Below are 17,999 nucleotides of genomic sequence, written 5' to 3' on the forward strand. Positions count from 1 at the left end.
TGTTTATAAAGGTTAAAGTGGTTTCTAAGAGCGGGATGCTCTTACAGTCCAACCAAAGTTACAAAATCCATACCTTGTTTGCAGTCAGAAATCATGTGATCAGTGTCATGTTTGTGTGTAAGGTTGTTTCTAAGCCAAGGTGTAAGACAAGATACTCTGTGTTCATGCTTGCAGATAAGACAGAGATATTACAGTTAAAAAGATGCTGCTCTTTTCTAATTTGCGTCTGTGTCCTTGGCTGCAGTCTGCAGGTCAGTATCACTGTCACGCTGATAGTGCACTGCCAGTAACTGCTAAGGCTAAAAGAGATAAACTGCTTTATTAGCTAGATGAAAGAAGTTCTCGATATACAGGATGCACATTTGAATATACCTAGACATTCGCGAAAAATATTACATGTAAATTTCTCTGTTAGCTGCTGCTTTTCTCCTTTAAAGAGGGCACATGTGTTTGATGTTCCGAAAAAAAATATGTATTTCAACTCCACTTGGATAAAATCTCACTGGAGTAAAGTATGAATACATGTGTATAGCTGAGTTGTCCATGGTGTTGAAAAAGATGACAAATTCATATTACAGTAAACTAGTTTGTTTAACTGTCTGCTAGTTAAAATATATATATTAAAGAAACAAAATAGAAATGTATGGCTTATGTGAAACAATAACAATAGCAAATATAAGCTAATTTACAGCGTGAACTGCCGGCTCGCTGAATTTTCATGTCTGTCTCCTCAGGAGAACCTGGTCTGGTCTGATTGCCAATCTACAACATGAGAAGCCAGGTTCTGGCTCTCTGCTTGCTTCCTCTCTGTGCTTCCAGTTGGAACAGATATATATTTTAATATTTACTTACTACCTCCTGACTCCTGCTTGGATTTTTTATTGGCCTCTTGGTTTAAAAAGCCTCTTTGTAATGGTCAGGACTGCGTAATCTCTATCAAAGAAGAGAGAAGTATCTAGTTAACACAGTACATAGTCTATAGTAAAAATGAGAAATGTATCAAAACTAAACAAAATAGTTCAAGAGGAGGAGACTTCTTAGTCAGATAAGTTAAAACTGTTTTGGAGGCAGAGGTAACTCTTCACCAACAGATGATGGCAAAACAAAATAAAGATGTTGCCAAAACATCCAGTAATCCACAATTCTCTCTGTCACAGCATTTTAGAAGCATCACTGTGACAGCTATGCTGCACACTGATGCCGTCTGGACATTGGCACCCCCTATATGACGGAGACGAGGAAGGTGAAGGTTGGCCACAGAAACTGGCAGATTTAAATCAGCCAAGGGAAGCACAACACATGGCTTATTTGGCGCAAAAGAACAATTTGGCAGACAATGTGTTTCCTCCCTGTAGTTTCCCTTCTCCCTCTTGCAGGACTATTCATTTATCTGTTTGTTGTATTAGGTTAGGCCTATTTTATGATTTAAATGGAATCACTCATGTGGCATTAAACAGCATTTTACTCGCAGAGAGCATCATGATGACAATACAGACTAAAAGATCAAATAAAATGAGCAATAAATGATAAAGACTATTCCTTCTGCAGGTGATTTTTTTTTTTTTTTACATATTGTAACCTGTAGCTTTCCTCCTGTGTGTAGGAGGTAGTTGTTAAAGTAAGATCAATTCAAATGGAGTTAGAATACATTTCAGAAACAACCCTAAAACGTAGAAGCATGTATTTCATGGTCTTCTTAACCCTGAGATGCTTAGAACAGCACCCTGGTGTCTCACAGTCTCCCTCCTTTTCCTCTGTCAAGAAAAAATGTCTGTTACAGTTCTGAGACTAACTGGATGAGATAGTCAAGGGGGCTGGATTGCTTGAACCCTGGCGGTCACTTTATGGACATCTCAATAGATCTCAGAGACAACACACATCTGACAGGTGCCCGGTATATCTACAAGTTAATAAAGTCACTTTCAGTCACTAGGAACTGTCACACAGATAAACATCCTTGTTCACCCTGCACGTATCTACAGGCGTCCTGTGAGACACACACTGTAGTGAACTGAGCCGATGCCCTGGTCTGAGTTGTCAGCCATGATAAGTGAAGAACAGTGACATACCCTGCAGAACTGACAGCTCCCTGCTGCGTGACAAATCTGTCGTGACACCTCCATGCCGTGATACTGATAACGTTGTGACTTATGCTCCATGTCACTGTCAAGCTACTAACTAATATGACACGAGCACACCTGACTATTGTAATGATATTAACTGTACAGCATGTGTTGTTTAAACCACTGGTTCTAAGCTCTAGAGTCACAGGATAATTCTGGTGTATCGTGAGATTTTGTCTGAAAAAAAAAAAAAAGTGTTTTGGCAAAAAAAAAAAAAAAACATCTATATTTAAAAAGAAATGTTAATTCTTATTTTCTGAAACACATATACCACATATACATTTAAGCTGATAATGAAATGGATCAGATCCAATCAAACAACCTCCAAGGTAAAAATAACAATTTCTCTGAATTGCTTAATATTATGGAAATGCAGACTATGGTGGCTAGACAGCTTCAACCTCAATCATTCTTACCGGTACATTGAGTTTGGTGACATCATGTTATTCCCAGCATAGCTCCGCCCAACTTCAACCTGATTAGAGGTGTAATCAACCAAATTAAGTGTTCAAATGTGCATGCTACCATGGCTCCGTAACTGTCTTATCTAAATGAAATGCAGTTGTTAGTAATACCATTAATTAAACCTGTGCTTTTCCTAGAATGACATCCCAAACTATCTGCTGGGAAAAGACCTATTCTGGTGAGTTGCATGTTTGCAGGTCAACTGCAGGACCTCTCGGCCTTACCCTGTAAAGTGCCTTGAAATAATGTATATTATGATTTGGCACTATAAAAATAAAATTGAATTGAATTGAATTGTGTAAGCTGTGTCTGGTGATACCAAATAGTCATACATATGGGTGATACAGTAAGTTGTACAATTTATAGTCATTAATGTTTCAGTGCTCAAGTATCAAGCAGCATAGTTTGCAGTAGATTGCATCAGGAGGAGGAGATCCAGCAATAAGCACCATGAAGAAACACACCATGACATGATACAACTAAGCTGGAAGTCACATCATAATTACAGGCTGCAGCAGACAGTAAACTTTGCTTCAAAAAGGAAAGAGTCAAAGATATATCTATATATGTGTGTATATATATATATATATATATATATATATATATATATATATATATATATATATATATATATATATATATATATATATATATATATATATATATATATATATAGAGAGAGAGAGAGAGAGAGATACATATATACATATACATACACACACACATATATATATATATATGATTTTTGTTGTACAACAAGGGTACTAACCCTAATCCTTAAATTCAGCTGCCATGTTAGAAAATATCGTCCCTGCTAAATCGCTTGAAACCACAGAGAAGATTTAAGGGTTTTTTTTTCTTTAAATGAAGCATTCTGAGTTGGTTTTAAACACAAAATTGCATGTTTTTATGCTGATTAGTTTTGTTTAGATACTTGGAGAAAACACATAAACTTGCCACACAGTGAGTGGTCAGTTTGTCCTTCAAAGATTTCCACATACGGTCAATACACAGCATTCACACCTGTCTTTAGAAGGAAGGGAACAGTTCAGCAGCATTTGCCTATGGGGATTAAAAATAATAATAATAAATCACACCTGAGACCTGTGATGCTGCAGCACAATCAATTAAAATAACTGCTCTGGTGGCCCACAGTGTGGTGGGTGGTGTATGTGAGTGTGTACAGCGGATTGTCTTGACAGAATAAGGAATTGTGTGGAGCAACTCCTACATTGCTGCTCTGGTTGGTTCAGTTGATATAAGCCTCTCTGCCTCCCACAGTGTGCTCTCTCATTTTACCTCCCCCCTCATCTGTCCTTTTTGCTCTCTTTCTCTCTGAAACACACTCACACACACACACACACACACACACACACACACACACACACACAGCGAACCCCCCTATTCACAAACAGGATATTCAAGTTGTTATGCAAGATCAAATGTTACTGCTCCTTGTATCAACAGCCTGAGATACTGGCCTGGCTTTATGTGAGTCACTTATCAGTTGAGTATCACCCTGCATATTGGTTTATGTGTCAGTTAGCTAAATGTTTGCTCTTTGGCAAGAATGAATAATTTATTTGGGTAAATGATTTATTAGCCATCTGTTGGAAGAGAGAGAGAGAGGGAGGGAGACAAAGAAACACAATGAGAGAGAGAGTGAGAGTGAGATGATAATTTAGTACAGTGCAGAGATGACTTGTTGGCACACCAACTCTTTCTTGGTCACAAAAGTTCACATACAGTATGAAAAACCAATGACTGAAAATGAGAATGTTACATAATGTCGGCTCCTCCACACAGTGTGTGTATTAATCAACACTAACAAAGGCACAGCAAGAACATGCCTGTATTAAACAGTGAAGGATTTAAAAGACTGTAATAATTCACATTACTGAATAGACATAATGTTTAGCCTTAAGCAGCTGTTAAGTTTTAAAGTCATCTTAATCCAAACTGTCAGACAGAATCACACCATATATATTCAGTTTCAGCTTGTTCCAACTCTTCTTCAAAGCTTTATAATGTTAACATGGTGAAATGTTCAAACGCAAGATTCCGTGTGTTTTTATGGCTGAACCTTTGCATCATGTTGAAATACTCCAGATGTCTTGTGCATCATTTTGTACAAATTTCCCCAAATTTTAGCCTGACATATTTGGTATCTTTGGAAAGTAGAATTTAAAATTAGATACTGTGGGTTTTCTGTGTGATACTTATTTGACAAAACAAACAAACAAACAAAAAAAAGAACCATATATGATTATTTTATATGATAAACTTTCTCATCATATACATGTACAGTATTTTTTAAGGGAGGTAAACAGAAATAAAGATGAATAGATTTTGGCTTAGGGCTCTGTTTTGTCTCTTGCAGACAAATCAAAGCCAAATGCAACACACTGTTTGCTGGCAAAGATACAAGCAGTAACAGCGCTCGAGGAGCTGCTTCAGCTATGACAAACATGGTGTCCTCAGAAAACCCTGTGCAGCATTTAATGTCTGTCACCTGCAATTATTAGCTTTTTACAAACCTCAAGACTCATTGAAAACATTATACAGTACTGCTTCACAAATCAGACAGAAGCCCGGACATGGATTATGTATATAATTTTGCTGATGCTAATCTGTGGTTGATTGATGATGTAATTTCCCCCCAAGCCAGAGTCTTGCAGAGCTCAAAGGGGGTTTTCTATAGGTCAGGGTGTCTAAAGGTACATACTTATGTACTGTGTACATAAATAGCCATAGTTTCTGAATTCAGGATTGAGGACTGATTTAATCTCAACCCACTTTCACCCAATATAAAGTGCAAAAGTAAGACTGAAGCAACTGAAGTGAGACTTTATTGCTTTACTACATCAAAAAAATCAGTTTGTGCTACTCTAATTTAAATGAAAATCCACCATAGATCATTTATTTTCTTTAACTTTTTTTCATTTTCTACCACTAATAATTCAGCACACTGGACCATGAAGTACTGAGCACTGGGGCTATTTCACACTACCTGCAGTGTCTTCAAATTTCTCACTTTGGTACACATCCTGACCCTGTGGACACTCATCCCTTCAATCTAGCTGCTTGTCAGAGGCACTTGCTCCAATGCTTCTCAACATTCTTGGCCTGTAACCAGGTAAAGAGAGAGGCGACATGGGTTTTAGTTTAGTATCATAAAAGTCCAAAAACGATTTCTCCACATTAGCTCTGCTTCAGACTCCTCTAGGGACTGTGTAATTAAATAAGACTTTATTTTCAGAGGGACTGTGGTCCTCCCATGTTAAAATGTGGAAAATGAATTTTTATATAACTCACCTGTTTAAATTGCATTAAGGCTTAAAATTCTGCATAATTGAGGACATGCTGCTTTGAGTGACAGGTGACTGAACGCATGCTTGCCACAAACAGGCATGCACTGAAGTCTCTGCTCTACACACGCCCCACCTCTTTGCCCATTTTTGGATTAGCCAGAAGTTCGGCGGGGGTCAGGCACTGGCAAGATGGCGGTAACAGCGCTGCCCACCCTGAGCTTCAAAACCGCTCTTCAGAAACCTATGGTGATGTCACGGAGGCTACGTCCATCTTTACAAACAGTCTGTGTTATTAACACAAATCTGTTTCGGTCAAACAGACTAAAGCCATGAAGTTAAAACTATGTTGAAGTTAAAAGGGAACTTGTTTCATTTAAACAAAATGCATTTTATTATTTATTTTATTTATCTGAGAAGTTTATCACCTTCTCCATCATCTTCATTTCAGCAGCATGCTCTGTTTAAACTGAGGCACGGTAGCAGTTTGCACTTCCCTCTATGTGGCAGCTTTGATTAGAATTAGTAAATTAGTAATAATTATTTGGATTTACATGGGTCTTGTATTTACGTTGTCATCTACAGAAGATTTATGAAAATCATGTTAAAGGAAAAGTTTAACATTATGGGTGTTCGCTTAGAAGAGGAGACTGACACTACTCTCATGTCTGTACAGTAAACATGCAAATAAAACCAACAGCCAGTTAGCGTAGCTTAATATAAAGACTGGAAGCAGGGAGAAACAGCTACCCTGGCTCTATCCAAAGATAATTAAATCTGTCTACTCGTGCCACTAAAACTCGACGGTTAAGACAAAACAATAATTTGCTGTTTTTCAGGGGGTGTGGTTATGTGCCAGACTATTTCTTGACCAGAGCCAGTAATTTCTTTGAGTCTCTGCTGGTTGTTTGGCAATTGCTGCCAATTCTTAAAAAATGGCAAACTATTGCTTTAAGCATTTGATGTAAACTGTAAAACTGTGTAAAACTTTACATCATATGTAACGCACATAATGTAAAGTAAGTCGTAATGAATCCATTGCATGTGTATGTCTCTAAGAACTGAACGAGGTCTTTGAGTGGAGTACAGCCTGCCAGGTGCCTCCATCTCTAACTCTGAAACATGCAAAGTCATTCCAAACTCCCTCTGAGAAAATTAAACAATAATTTAAGTTGAAGGAAGACTGTGTTCTCCTTGTATTTAGTCAGCCAAGTCTTTCACCACAGGAGCAAACATCAGACTGAAAGCTGATACACTGCATGTGTAAATTAAACTCTCACAAAAGGGTTGTCTGCACGAAAGAAAAACTGCGTGTTTGTAATTGAGCAACATTCTTGTGAATCTCAGCTCAACTCTCTTTCAAGTAACTTTCACTCGTAACTGAAGTGAATTTAATTTGACTTGAGTTCCAGCTAACATCAGGACAGCTTTTATCTCAGTGTGGCACCTCATCTTCTCTGATCAGATACCAGACTAAACTGCATAAAGGCCCTCGACACACTCTTTGTTTCAGAGCGCACTCAGCCTCTTTGTACAGATGGTGTGTGTGAATGAGCGAGGGGGGGGGGGGGGGGGGGGGGGGGGGGGAGCGGGCTTGTTAGGCTGTCAATTTCCTTCAGACCATCTTCATTATTCACTGACTTAATTCAGGATCACAGCTAAAACACCACTTTTACCCCGAAGATGTCAATTGAATGCCACTAACTACTCACTCCTTTTCACACATTCTTTCTCCATCTTATCCAAGTACATATTCATGTTTCACTTTGTTTGATTTGTGAAACAAAAGCTTATTGAAAAGTGAAAGAAAAGTGTTGCCAGCACTCTGTCTGCTCCTTTTTTCTCCTGCTCCTTCATATGTCACACACACACACACACAAAGACAAAGAGCAGGTGTATGAGCACATTCCCCCGTCAAACTATAAGACAAGACTCTGACAAATAAGTCCTGGTCTAGTCTAATTGTAGCGACATTGACCAGAGAAGCAGCAGGACAGGGAGCCAGTGACAGCCTGACCTGGGGCGGGGTCCTCTGTCACCACGGTAACAGCTCAGGGGGACATATCCACCCCAGCTGTGTCTGAACTCATCAATCGATCAGACAACAGATGGGAAATAAGATTGGAGAGGACAGGTCTGTCTCTTTATCTGTATATGGATGTGTGTGTGTGTGTGTGTGTGTGTGTGTGTGTGTGTGTGTGTGTGTGTGTGCCAGTTTGATATAGTCAGTTCTAACAGGTGTATGACTGCCAAACAGACAGAAGGTGTTACTGGCTAAAAGACATGCAGTAGTGGCACATTTGGTTCATACACATGAATGCGCACAAACACACGAACACCAGACAACTTGTGGTTTCAGCTTTCAGTGAGTCAGGTATAGTGACAGTATGTTCACACCCCGAGATCTTCTCTGAGATAATAATATACACAAATGGTGCAGCTCAGCTTTAGCAACACTCACAGAACCTGAAACTGAAGAAAAGGAATAAAAGAATAAAGGAAAGGGGAAAATTACAGACACGACAGGAGGAGGGATGAGGCTGAGGAGAGGATTCAATTAAAAAATTGTAAATACATAGGCTAAGAAACTCGAAATATTCTTACATTTATCTTGCTGTCTGATATAAAAAGTGGTGTGATTGATGAGAGGCTCTCATGTTAGCTCTCCCTCCTGGCTAGCTGTGGTAATAGAGTAGAAATAGTCCACTTCTGTGACACCCAGTGAGGAATAAGGACTGATGGTTGCAGCGTCTACCTGTTCACAGAGCAAAACCAGACACTGTGTCTCTCTGTTTATTAACAGTGGAGGTCTAAAAGGTCGGAGAAGACAGACAGCCCCACCACTTTTAGCCACATGACAAGGAACAAAACTTAAAATATCCCCAACTTTAAAAAAGGTAACAACTTCTCATGGTTGATATCAACAGATTAAAACAAGATCTTTTGAAAAACAGCAGAGCATGAAAATCCTTCTGATTATTACACTTTCTCCAAGATGCTGACCATGTAATCACTGCCTCCTGGTTTGATTCCAGGTGAGGGCTTTTACAGCAGGTGACCTCCCATCTCTCTCCCTCCTCTTGTTTCCTGTCTCCACTATGCTGCAGGCAGTAAAATTCTGCAGACAAGTGTCTAGGAAAGAAGCAATTTTCCATTGAATTTTGGAACGAAAAAATATCTTCTTACGGTCTGTAAGTTCAGCATGTTAAACAAACAATCACGTGTCCATGTCTTTTAACATTATTTTGTTGATGTAATGACAAACAAATCTCTCAAAAGTCTCAAAGTCCTAAAATATAGTATCTTAAGGTATCTGCTAGATCAAAGCCATCTATTCTTCCTGTTCTGACTTACCCTCTTTACACAAGCTTTTCTGAAGGACACATAAAACACCCCCCTCTTTCTCCTCCTCCTCCTCTCGCCTAAAATGATTTTATACAGCCATGTAGAAGAGGCTGAGATGCTCTCTTCTCCAGTCTCCTTACTCACCAACTCTCTGCGAGCTAACTCTATCCCTCCCATCCCCCTCCCTGTGTGTCTGGCACATAGTGATGACACAAACCCTTGGTGGGCGTCTCCCTCTGCCAACTGTTGCCAGTCTAATGGAGGGCTTGCCAGCGAATGAGACTGCCAAAGTGCCAATTAGTACGTACGATTACGCATAGAGGCGTCCTTCTTATTTCCTCCAGCTCTATCTCTTTCCCCATCTTTGCATTCTTTACTTTCTTTCTCTCCTTTCATTTTTTCCCGGGTTACCAGCTCCTCTGTTTTCTGACTCTCCCTCACAGCTTGCCTTTTTAACAGTGGTAACTGGCTGGGGAAGCCTGTGTGATGGCCTGAGAAAACCCACAGCCCCTCGATTTGAATTTCAACCACAACAGTCCTCAGCTACACAGTGCCAGCCTTAAAAGAAACAGCAAGTGCCATCTGGTTTTTCATACCTCCCTCCCACTCACACACTCTGTGTAATACAGGCCATCTTGAAACACCAAGGCAGCTTGCTGAGGTAATCATGGCCTCCAGCATTGACACTGTTAGCGAATGCTTCCATAATTACACATGTTCACACATAATGTTGAGTGAGTCAGGGGTATCCACTGAGGAAAGGTTCACAAGCTTTGCAGTCTGAGCTAACAGTCGTGTATTATGCCTCCATGGGCAAAAATTTCTACAATATAGTTAAATTAGAGTTCCCTCTTGTAAGACTTAAACTGTAATAAAAACCATTAATCAGAGTCAGGTCAGTGCAGCCGTGTGAGCTGAGCCAACACCTCTCTCACAAAATACCAACAACAACAGGCGTCACAAAGGATAGGATTTATTGCAGGGCAATGGTACTGAATTGCATTAGGCTATAGAGGTAAATATTAATAAACTGGTAAGTCAATGTAGTTGGGGTTAAAGAAGCTGGATAGTGTGAACCTCTAACCCCAGCTGGGTAAAGGTGCAGGACAAAAACGACATGAAAAAGAAAAGGAGAGGTTGTCTGAACACTGAAATGTGCATTGTCAATTTTTTATTGATACATCATTTCAACAGCTACACCTACAAAGATGTCACATGATACATACGTGAAGTTGTTTTTTTTAACATTGATGTTTTCCTGATAAAGACCTTGCAGCCCGAGGGATTCCATGAATTATTTTTTACTTTTTATTTATTCATTTATTTTTACGCTTGCAAACGTCGGTGAGTGGACATCTCTTTTTTCAGTGTGGCTGTTTTTTTAAATACATTTTCAGTTACTTGCTGCACGCCAAACCTGAAGGGACAAGTTGCACCTGTCCGTGTAACCAGAGGCCTTCAGTGTCTGGAGCCCCACCAGGCAAATAATCCCTCGTCACCACTCCATAAGACCAGTCAAAAATGTTTCATTTACTATTTTCTAATGTTAATTTAAAAGTTTTCACGATATTTTGTGCACTTAATCTCTCCAGGACTGAAAACATATTAAGTCAATTCAAATACAATAAGTCTTTTAATTGACTGGCTAAAAATAGTGTGTGTAGGCTCTGAACTAGACTTGCACACACTGATCAAATGCTGCACCCGAAGTTGCTTAATGTTTGCACTTAATTTGCCTCATACTCTGTGTCACTCTGTTTTCCATATTGTAATTGTACTATTGATATCGAGGGTTCTTTCCTTTGTTATTCTTCCTGACCTTTCTTGCTTTGTTTTTGATTGAATGGTTTATTTGGGAGTTTTTCCATATCTAAATCAGTGATGACGCCCTTTCTAGATACACAGTGTCACAAGTTGCGCAGTCTATACTATTTGTGATTCTATACGATACACATAAAATTGACGTGGGGTTCTCCATGTTAGGAATTAGGTCACAGACCTTGAACAGCAATGTCTGTGATTTGAGTCCAAGCGGGGCCCCTTGTTTAATGCCAATCCCCTTCTGTCTCTCTCTCAACTGTATGTCCTGTTATTTCTCTTCTCTTATTTATTATAAATGCTCAAAAATTATATTAAATGTACTTGACTATTATGTCTTTATTAGAATTTATTTTATCCTGCTGCCACTTTTCAGTCTTTGGTTTAGTTTTTTGTCAGAGTTACATTTATTTGACAATTTCATTTTTGTGGTACATAAGACTATGTGAATATGACTAATAATAGAAAAGCATATATTTTTAGTTAATGATGGTTATACTATATGCCTCTGAATTTGCCTATGCATGCATACTGTGTGTGTGAGAAGGTTATGGGGGATCTGTGTGTAGTTGTAACACAGTCTGTGACCCTGTCTGCAGAAGCCTCCTAATTACTGACTGATAGACAGCACTGGTGACTCATCTAATATTATCAGCAGATCTCATAAGCTTCATTCACTCTTTAATAAGGTTGCAAACCTCGAGTGATGGCCTGTGTGTGTGTGTTTGTGTGTGTGTGTGTGTGTGTGTGTGTGTGTGTGTGTTTGAGAGAGAGAGAGAGAGAGAGAGAGAGAGAGTGAGTGAGAGAGAGATAGAGCATGTAAGAGAGAGAGAGAGAGAGAGAGAAAGAACATTTTCATTAATTTATCTTTGCTGTGGCCAGAATGATAATTTAGTGAGGGATCTATCTGCAGCTCACTTTATCATGCTGAATATTAATAAAATGAGACCTGAAAGGCTATTTCATCCAGCTCGAGCACGTCTCCACATAAGAGAAAAAATGCCTTTGCTGTTTTTCTGTTTTTTTGGATGTATTTAGCCCTGCCGTCATCTTACTACCAAATAATTGTTCAGTAAATGCCAAAGAAAGCTTAGTGATCATTTGTAACATCAGAATCTGCACAAACGGTTGCAAATGTATTTAGGTTGCATTTGTTTGGGTCAAATCAAAAGACTTCAGCCTCAGCACAGGCTGACCTGTGTGCCAGAAAAAAACCAACACATCAATAAGTACTGCCTAATCCATGCAAAGAGCTCACTGAAAGGTAAAGACTGATTATAGCAGCTGTCTCTGTAGGGAGAGCCTCTGGAGTCTTCGGTCCCTTCCTCTCTGTCCCTATTCAGGAAGGTGCGATTAGAACAATCCATTAGCATGTTTTTGTCTCACTGTGTTTTAATTAAGCTTCTAATTTTGGTCGTATATCAACTTGCTGTGAGGCTGAGCGTCTTCACCACTGCCAAACATCAAGTGATCAACATGCTAGAGAGGCAGGAGGCTCTATGTTTCACAACACTTCTCTTTATACCATGCCTCTCTCATACTCTTCTCTCCTCCTCTTTCCTCCTCGAACCTTGCATCCTTCCTCTCTCTAACAGCGAGTGGAGCATCGTCAAGCAGCCTGAGCTCAGTTCATCAATAATTGAGCAGCCAGAATCATGTAGAATTCTCTAAGAACCCTGTCTGCCACCCTTTGTATTTCTGCGCTGTGAATTGATTAATATTTCATATGTGTGCATGTGTGTATGTGTGTGTGTGCATATATGTGAGAGAGAGAGAGAGAGAGGGGTGTTTAGGTTAATCTGCTGTCTCATCAAGCTCCTCCTTTGAAACCATAAACACTTCCTCTCTCTGCTCTGACTGGTGAAGCACCTACCTCTTGTGAGAGGGAGACTGGCGTGAAATGCCCTTTAATTTAACAACTTTCCCCCACAGAACAGACTAACTGGTAAACATAAGCCCCCTGGGCCTTTTACTGGAGGGTAATTGATGTACAGTAAGTACACAGTAGACAGGTGAGGGCTTATAAGCTGTTACCATCTCACAAGAGTCCACAGCTACTCGCGGTGTCACTTCGGCTCAGCCCACGACAGCTTCGACGTTCAGGTTAATCCAACATGGTGCTCAGGTGGAATCAGGTTGAAGTTAAAGGTGCACTGTAGAGTTTTCTTGTAAACAATCAAAGTTATGTTTACTTTATGAATACAACTAAGATTTTATATTCATTATTAATTAGTGATTAGTTTTCTAAATAGATCAATAAATTGTTTCATGCATAAAAATGAAATGAAAAAAGTGAAAAATTTCTCAAAACCCAGTTCTTCATACTCCAAAAGCCAAACATATCTGGTTTAATAAAGCAGAAAACTAGCAAATATTCACTTTGATGAAGCTGAATTTTGGCATTTTGCTTAAGAGTGACTGAAACGAATAATCACTTTTCAAAATAGTTGCCAATTAATTTTCAGATCGATTAATTGACTAATCATTTCAGCTCTAGTTTACATTCAGTGTTACTCACCAAAAATCACTGTGTGTATTCTTGACCTCTAACAAATGCATTGAGTGTATTTCCGTCCTAACCTTTAAACAACTTGTTGATTGGTGGAACAGTGTGACATTACTAATAGGACTCTGTATCAAATCACCAGTGTCCTCATGTGCATGCATAAGAGAAACACAACGGGACAGACTCAAAGAATAACAGCTCCATGGCACCAAGTCCAAAGCTCAACAGGGAACCTTCATAAAGGCGTTGACCTAACTCATTTCCTGTTTGCTACCTAGTGCCCTTTTTTCTCTCCATGTCCAAATCCAAAGTGAAACACTAGATGTGAAAAATTGCTGTTGACATGTCTGATATCACAGCTGCCAGTGACAGTTTTCTATCAAGTGTTTATTATAAGGGAAAATGAGTGAACAAGAATCTAATTTTGGACACAACAAAGGTTTGACTGCACTAGTTTTACAGTTTCTTCCCTGTAACTTTGATTTGACAATCAAATGTGTCTACACACCATAGATATATTCAACACTAGATAAGTTATTCAAGCACAGCAGCTGATCACTTTCAATAAAACCTGTTACTCTAGCTCAAACAAATGAGAACAAATAGGCATGATGGAAGGTTTCCCTGTTTCTTTTGTAATTTATATTTGGCAAAAAGTCTTTCTGGGCCGATGTGTCATGTGATCTGCTGATATCACACGCTGACCTCATCTGATTCTTTCTGAAGCAGGAAATGAAGCACAGACAAACACCTGAAGTAGTCAAACAAGAACATTATTACCTCGGCCAAGGAGGTTCTTTCCACTCGTGTCTGGTTATTTGTCAGAAAGATTACACAAAATATACTGAACCAATTTTACCAAACTTGGTGGAGGGATTTAAGTTAATTTTGGTGGCATTTACTATGAGTTTAAATTTTTCTTTTAAGTCTTTTGTATGTTGTCTGACATTGGCCTTGGAGATCTGCAGTCTGTGAATGCCCTTCTAGTTTAGTTTGCATTTACACCACTTCTAAATGCATGGTTACAGACTGTGGGGTGTTTTAATAGGATAGAGAGCCAACTACAACAAAAGGTCTCCTATAACACGGGTTTGTAGTATAAGGAGACTGATATTAAACAAAATGGACATTCAGAACAATAGATGGCCCAGGAGAGGTGAAACAAACAGCTAAACAAGACTACTGAAATATTTAAGATACACGTCACATCCAAAAGCCATGAAAAATATATTAAACAAGCTCCTTGTGTGACCTCTGCGCACAAATCTTTGTTCACTTAGGATTTGGCAGTGTAAATTCAAAAATAAAGGGAAGATTTTCAGTGTGTAGGTGTTACATTGCAACAAGCAACAAGGAAGCAGACAGCCATTTTTGAGCAACCATACCAGCTAGAAATAAACTGTGAGCTGCATATTAAAAAACACAAACAATTAAGAAGAGCACAAGAACATGGTGTGTTTGCAATACAATAAATCTCACAGAATCACCATCCTTTTCAATTCATAATCCTGTTTCACAGATCTGCATCCAAATACACACACACACACACACACACACACACACACAGTTTGACTCACCCACTGAGGACAACAATGAAGTCCATGACGTTCCATCCATTCCTGAGGTAGGACCCTTTATGAAATACAAAGCCCAGAGCGATGATCTTTATCCCAGCCTCAAAACAGAACATCCCGATGAAGTAGGGCTCTGTCTTCTCCTGTTAGTGCAAAGCAAGAGTGCAGTGAGGTAACCAGAATGAGCATTAGCTTGCACTGAACTGAAATGGAAGCACCTTGCATTCAGGTGTGTGTCAAGACTGGGGTCAACCTTTTTCTGAGGATCTATAAGCTCCATCAGAGGCAGTTTAGACCTAATTTTTCGTTTTAGCAACTTGACAGAAGATTGTGAAGTGTGTGTGTGTTTCCATGTGTGAAGATCTTACCAGTCTCTTGGACATGGGTGTTTTGTCCTCTCCAGGAAGGTGCTGTTCCAGAGCCAAGACAATACAGTTGGCAATTATGGTGGCGAGGATCATGTACTCAAATGGAGTGGAGGCCTGAAGTTAAGGAACTTAGTAAACTTTTACCTGATTTAATATTGATAATCTAGTTAATTCAAAGCCTATTTACTCTCACTGAATATGTCAGTGTTATCAAAAGGTATTTTTTATTCAAGGTATGTTGGAAATAAGAAAAAAATATATCTGTTTAAGTGACATATGGCTTATTTACAGAAAAGCAAACAGACAGACACAAAGAAAGCTCTAAACAGGTTTCTAGGTCACAGTCAAACTCAAATGTGATGGGCTCTATTCATCAGGACACAACAGCAGTTCAGGAAATGTGAACAGTGTAAAAAGGCATTCGCGTTATGATTTCTATACAGCACACAGTCAATCAAGCCCAGCTGCACTGCAATTACAGTGTCAAGTAAGCAAAGATAGTCAACATGACATTAATTCCTCCGTATGAAACAGAATTAACCTGGCATGTTATTCACCCTGGGGCTGTAGACACAACCAGACACAGGCTGCACCTTATCTGAGGTCAGCTGCAACAGACAGCGACACACACAAACACACACAGACACAGACACACACACAGGCAACAGGGGGTTTATCAAGGAGGGAAGAGTGGGTGGGCCTGAGATGTGATCCTCCGAACAGGGTCACTCTTACTACAAGCTTTACAGCCTGTTCTATGGGACCTGTATTGGTTGTCAGTTCAACTCCTGCTGCTCTGGGGTTGAGCTAAGCCAGCAATGTGCTCTTTATCTAATGCTCTGCGTGGGCAGTCCCCTCTCTCCTGGTTATGTGCAGGAGAGGTAGGAAGGAAGGGAGCTTAAATCTGCAGAGAGGAGACAGGGAGGGAGAGCGGAAGAAAGAAGGAGGCAGAGATAACAGGGAAGAATGAAATGAGGAGCGAGTGATAAGGGCGATGAAGGGTGACCAGTGGAGAAGAAGATGATGGTTATACCTAGAGTCAGAAGCTTGTGAAATAGGTGGGTGAGGAGGAGGCAACAAGACCAAATAAGACTGACACCAGATAGATCGATGTGCTGGCAGCTGTACCCAGCAGGGTTACTCAGGGACATGTGAGCAATGAGAAGCTAAATAAACAGAGCAAATACAATCTTACTCCCACCTGCCCACAGGGGTTCTAACTTAAACCTAGGCTGCGCCACAGGCTGACTCAGAGGTTGCAAGTTAATTGCTGAGAGGTTTTGGAAAAACAAAACCATTGCAGCAATCAGCAACCAGTAGATGATGAGCATGAAGACAAACTGTCAAAAGTGACTTAACGACATAATATGTGTCTCAAGCTGAGAGGCTGTTTTCAAGTTTGTTTTTATCTTTCGAAGAACTGAAGTGTATCCACTGAGTCATTCCTCTACAATAACTGGCATCACTTTAGCCTCACTGTGAGCTCTCAGCAGCAGCCAGCCGCCACACCCTACATTCCCTCGAACACACACAACAAACAGGAAGGTGGAGGGGGGGGTGGGGTGTTTAAGAAGGGGAAGAAAAGACAGAAAATGAAGATAGAAGGAGAGAGGAGAGAGGTATCCACGGCAACAGGCTTCTCTTCCAGCCAAAAGTCAATGCCATAAGACAGTTACTGGGCAGCTGAACTATCTCTGTTACACACAAACACACACACACACACACACACACACACAGCTTGATGCTGTGCTAATTATAACCACTACATGAAAGATCTTGAAGAGCAATAACAGGTTAGAATCAGTCAAATAAATGACATTTTTAACTGAAGTATTGTCAAAGGCATTACCTAGAAAAATGTTTTTGATTCAGCCCTAGATTTGAAAGTAGTCATTCCAGTCAGTGATACATCCATGTCGGTTTTTAGTTTCTTATATTATATACTTTTCATTATATCAGTCTTTTTTGTGATATTATTATTTCAGTTCTCTTGTAATAGCTGTTTTCATTGTCATTGTCATTTGTCATTTGAGCTTGTCATTGTGTGATGGACCAGTATTAAGGTAGTATTACTGTCTACATAAAGTACCAGGTGTCTGAGTATCTCTTTTTATTACATGAGTAGTGAGAGTGAACCAAAACAGTAAAGTTGCAGGCTGAAAAAAAATACAAAGAGACAGAATATACTAAGAGCTCCAGAGAACTGGGGATAACAAGAAAGTTGGTGATTTTTTTCTTTGATTCATCATAACAAGCGACACCCTTTACATATACACAATCATTTTATCCAGTGTTATTACTCATTGAGTATTTGGCCTCTGCAGCCTTTCTGATGCATTCCTGTAGTCTGTAACTACTATGTTCCCTGACTGCCCAGACATTTTAATAAATTCTCTCCATGTAATACTCCTGTGAGACTCAGTGTTGAGCTCATCATCAGGTTAACACTCAACAAGTGTCTTTAACAAAAACCATTCTCCCCTCATCAGTCC

At 39.6% G+C, this 17,999-nt stretch overlaps 1 protein-coding gene across 1 annotated transcript in view; it reads right to left on the reverse strand.

Moving 5' to 3' along the window:
- LOC139627124 (voltage-dependent R-type calcium channel subunit alpha-1E) overlaps window positions 1–17,999 on the reverse strand; it is a 93,943-nt gene that overhangs the window by 37,726 nt on the left and 38,218 nt on the right. The window contains exons 5-6 of the mRNA XM_071487808.1: window positions 15,508–15,613; window positions 15,143–15,282 (exon numbers count right to left, since the gene is read on the reverse strand). Coding sequence (XP_071343909.1) covers window positions 15,143–15,282; window positions 15,508–15,613 — 246 coding nt within the window. The remainder of the gene's footprint in view (window positions 1–15,142; window positions 15,283–15,507; window positions 15,614–17,999) is intronic.

Source organism: Trachinotus anak, unplaced genomic scaffold, assembly GCF_046630095.1.
Source record: "Trachinotus anak isolate AG129_WGS33_773 ecotype Australia unplaced genomic scaffold, CSIRO_AGI_Tana_v1 ptg000010l, whole genome shotgun sequence".
NCBI lineage: Eukaryota > Metazoa > Chordata > Actinopteri > Carangiformes > Carangidae > Trachinotus > Trachinotus anak.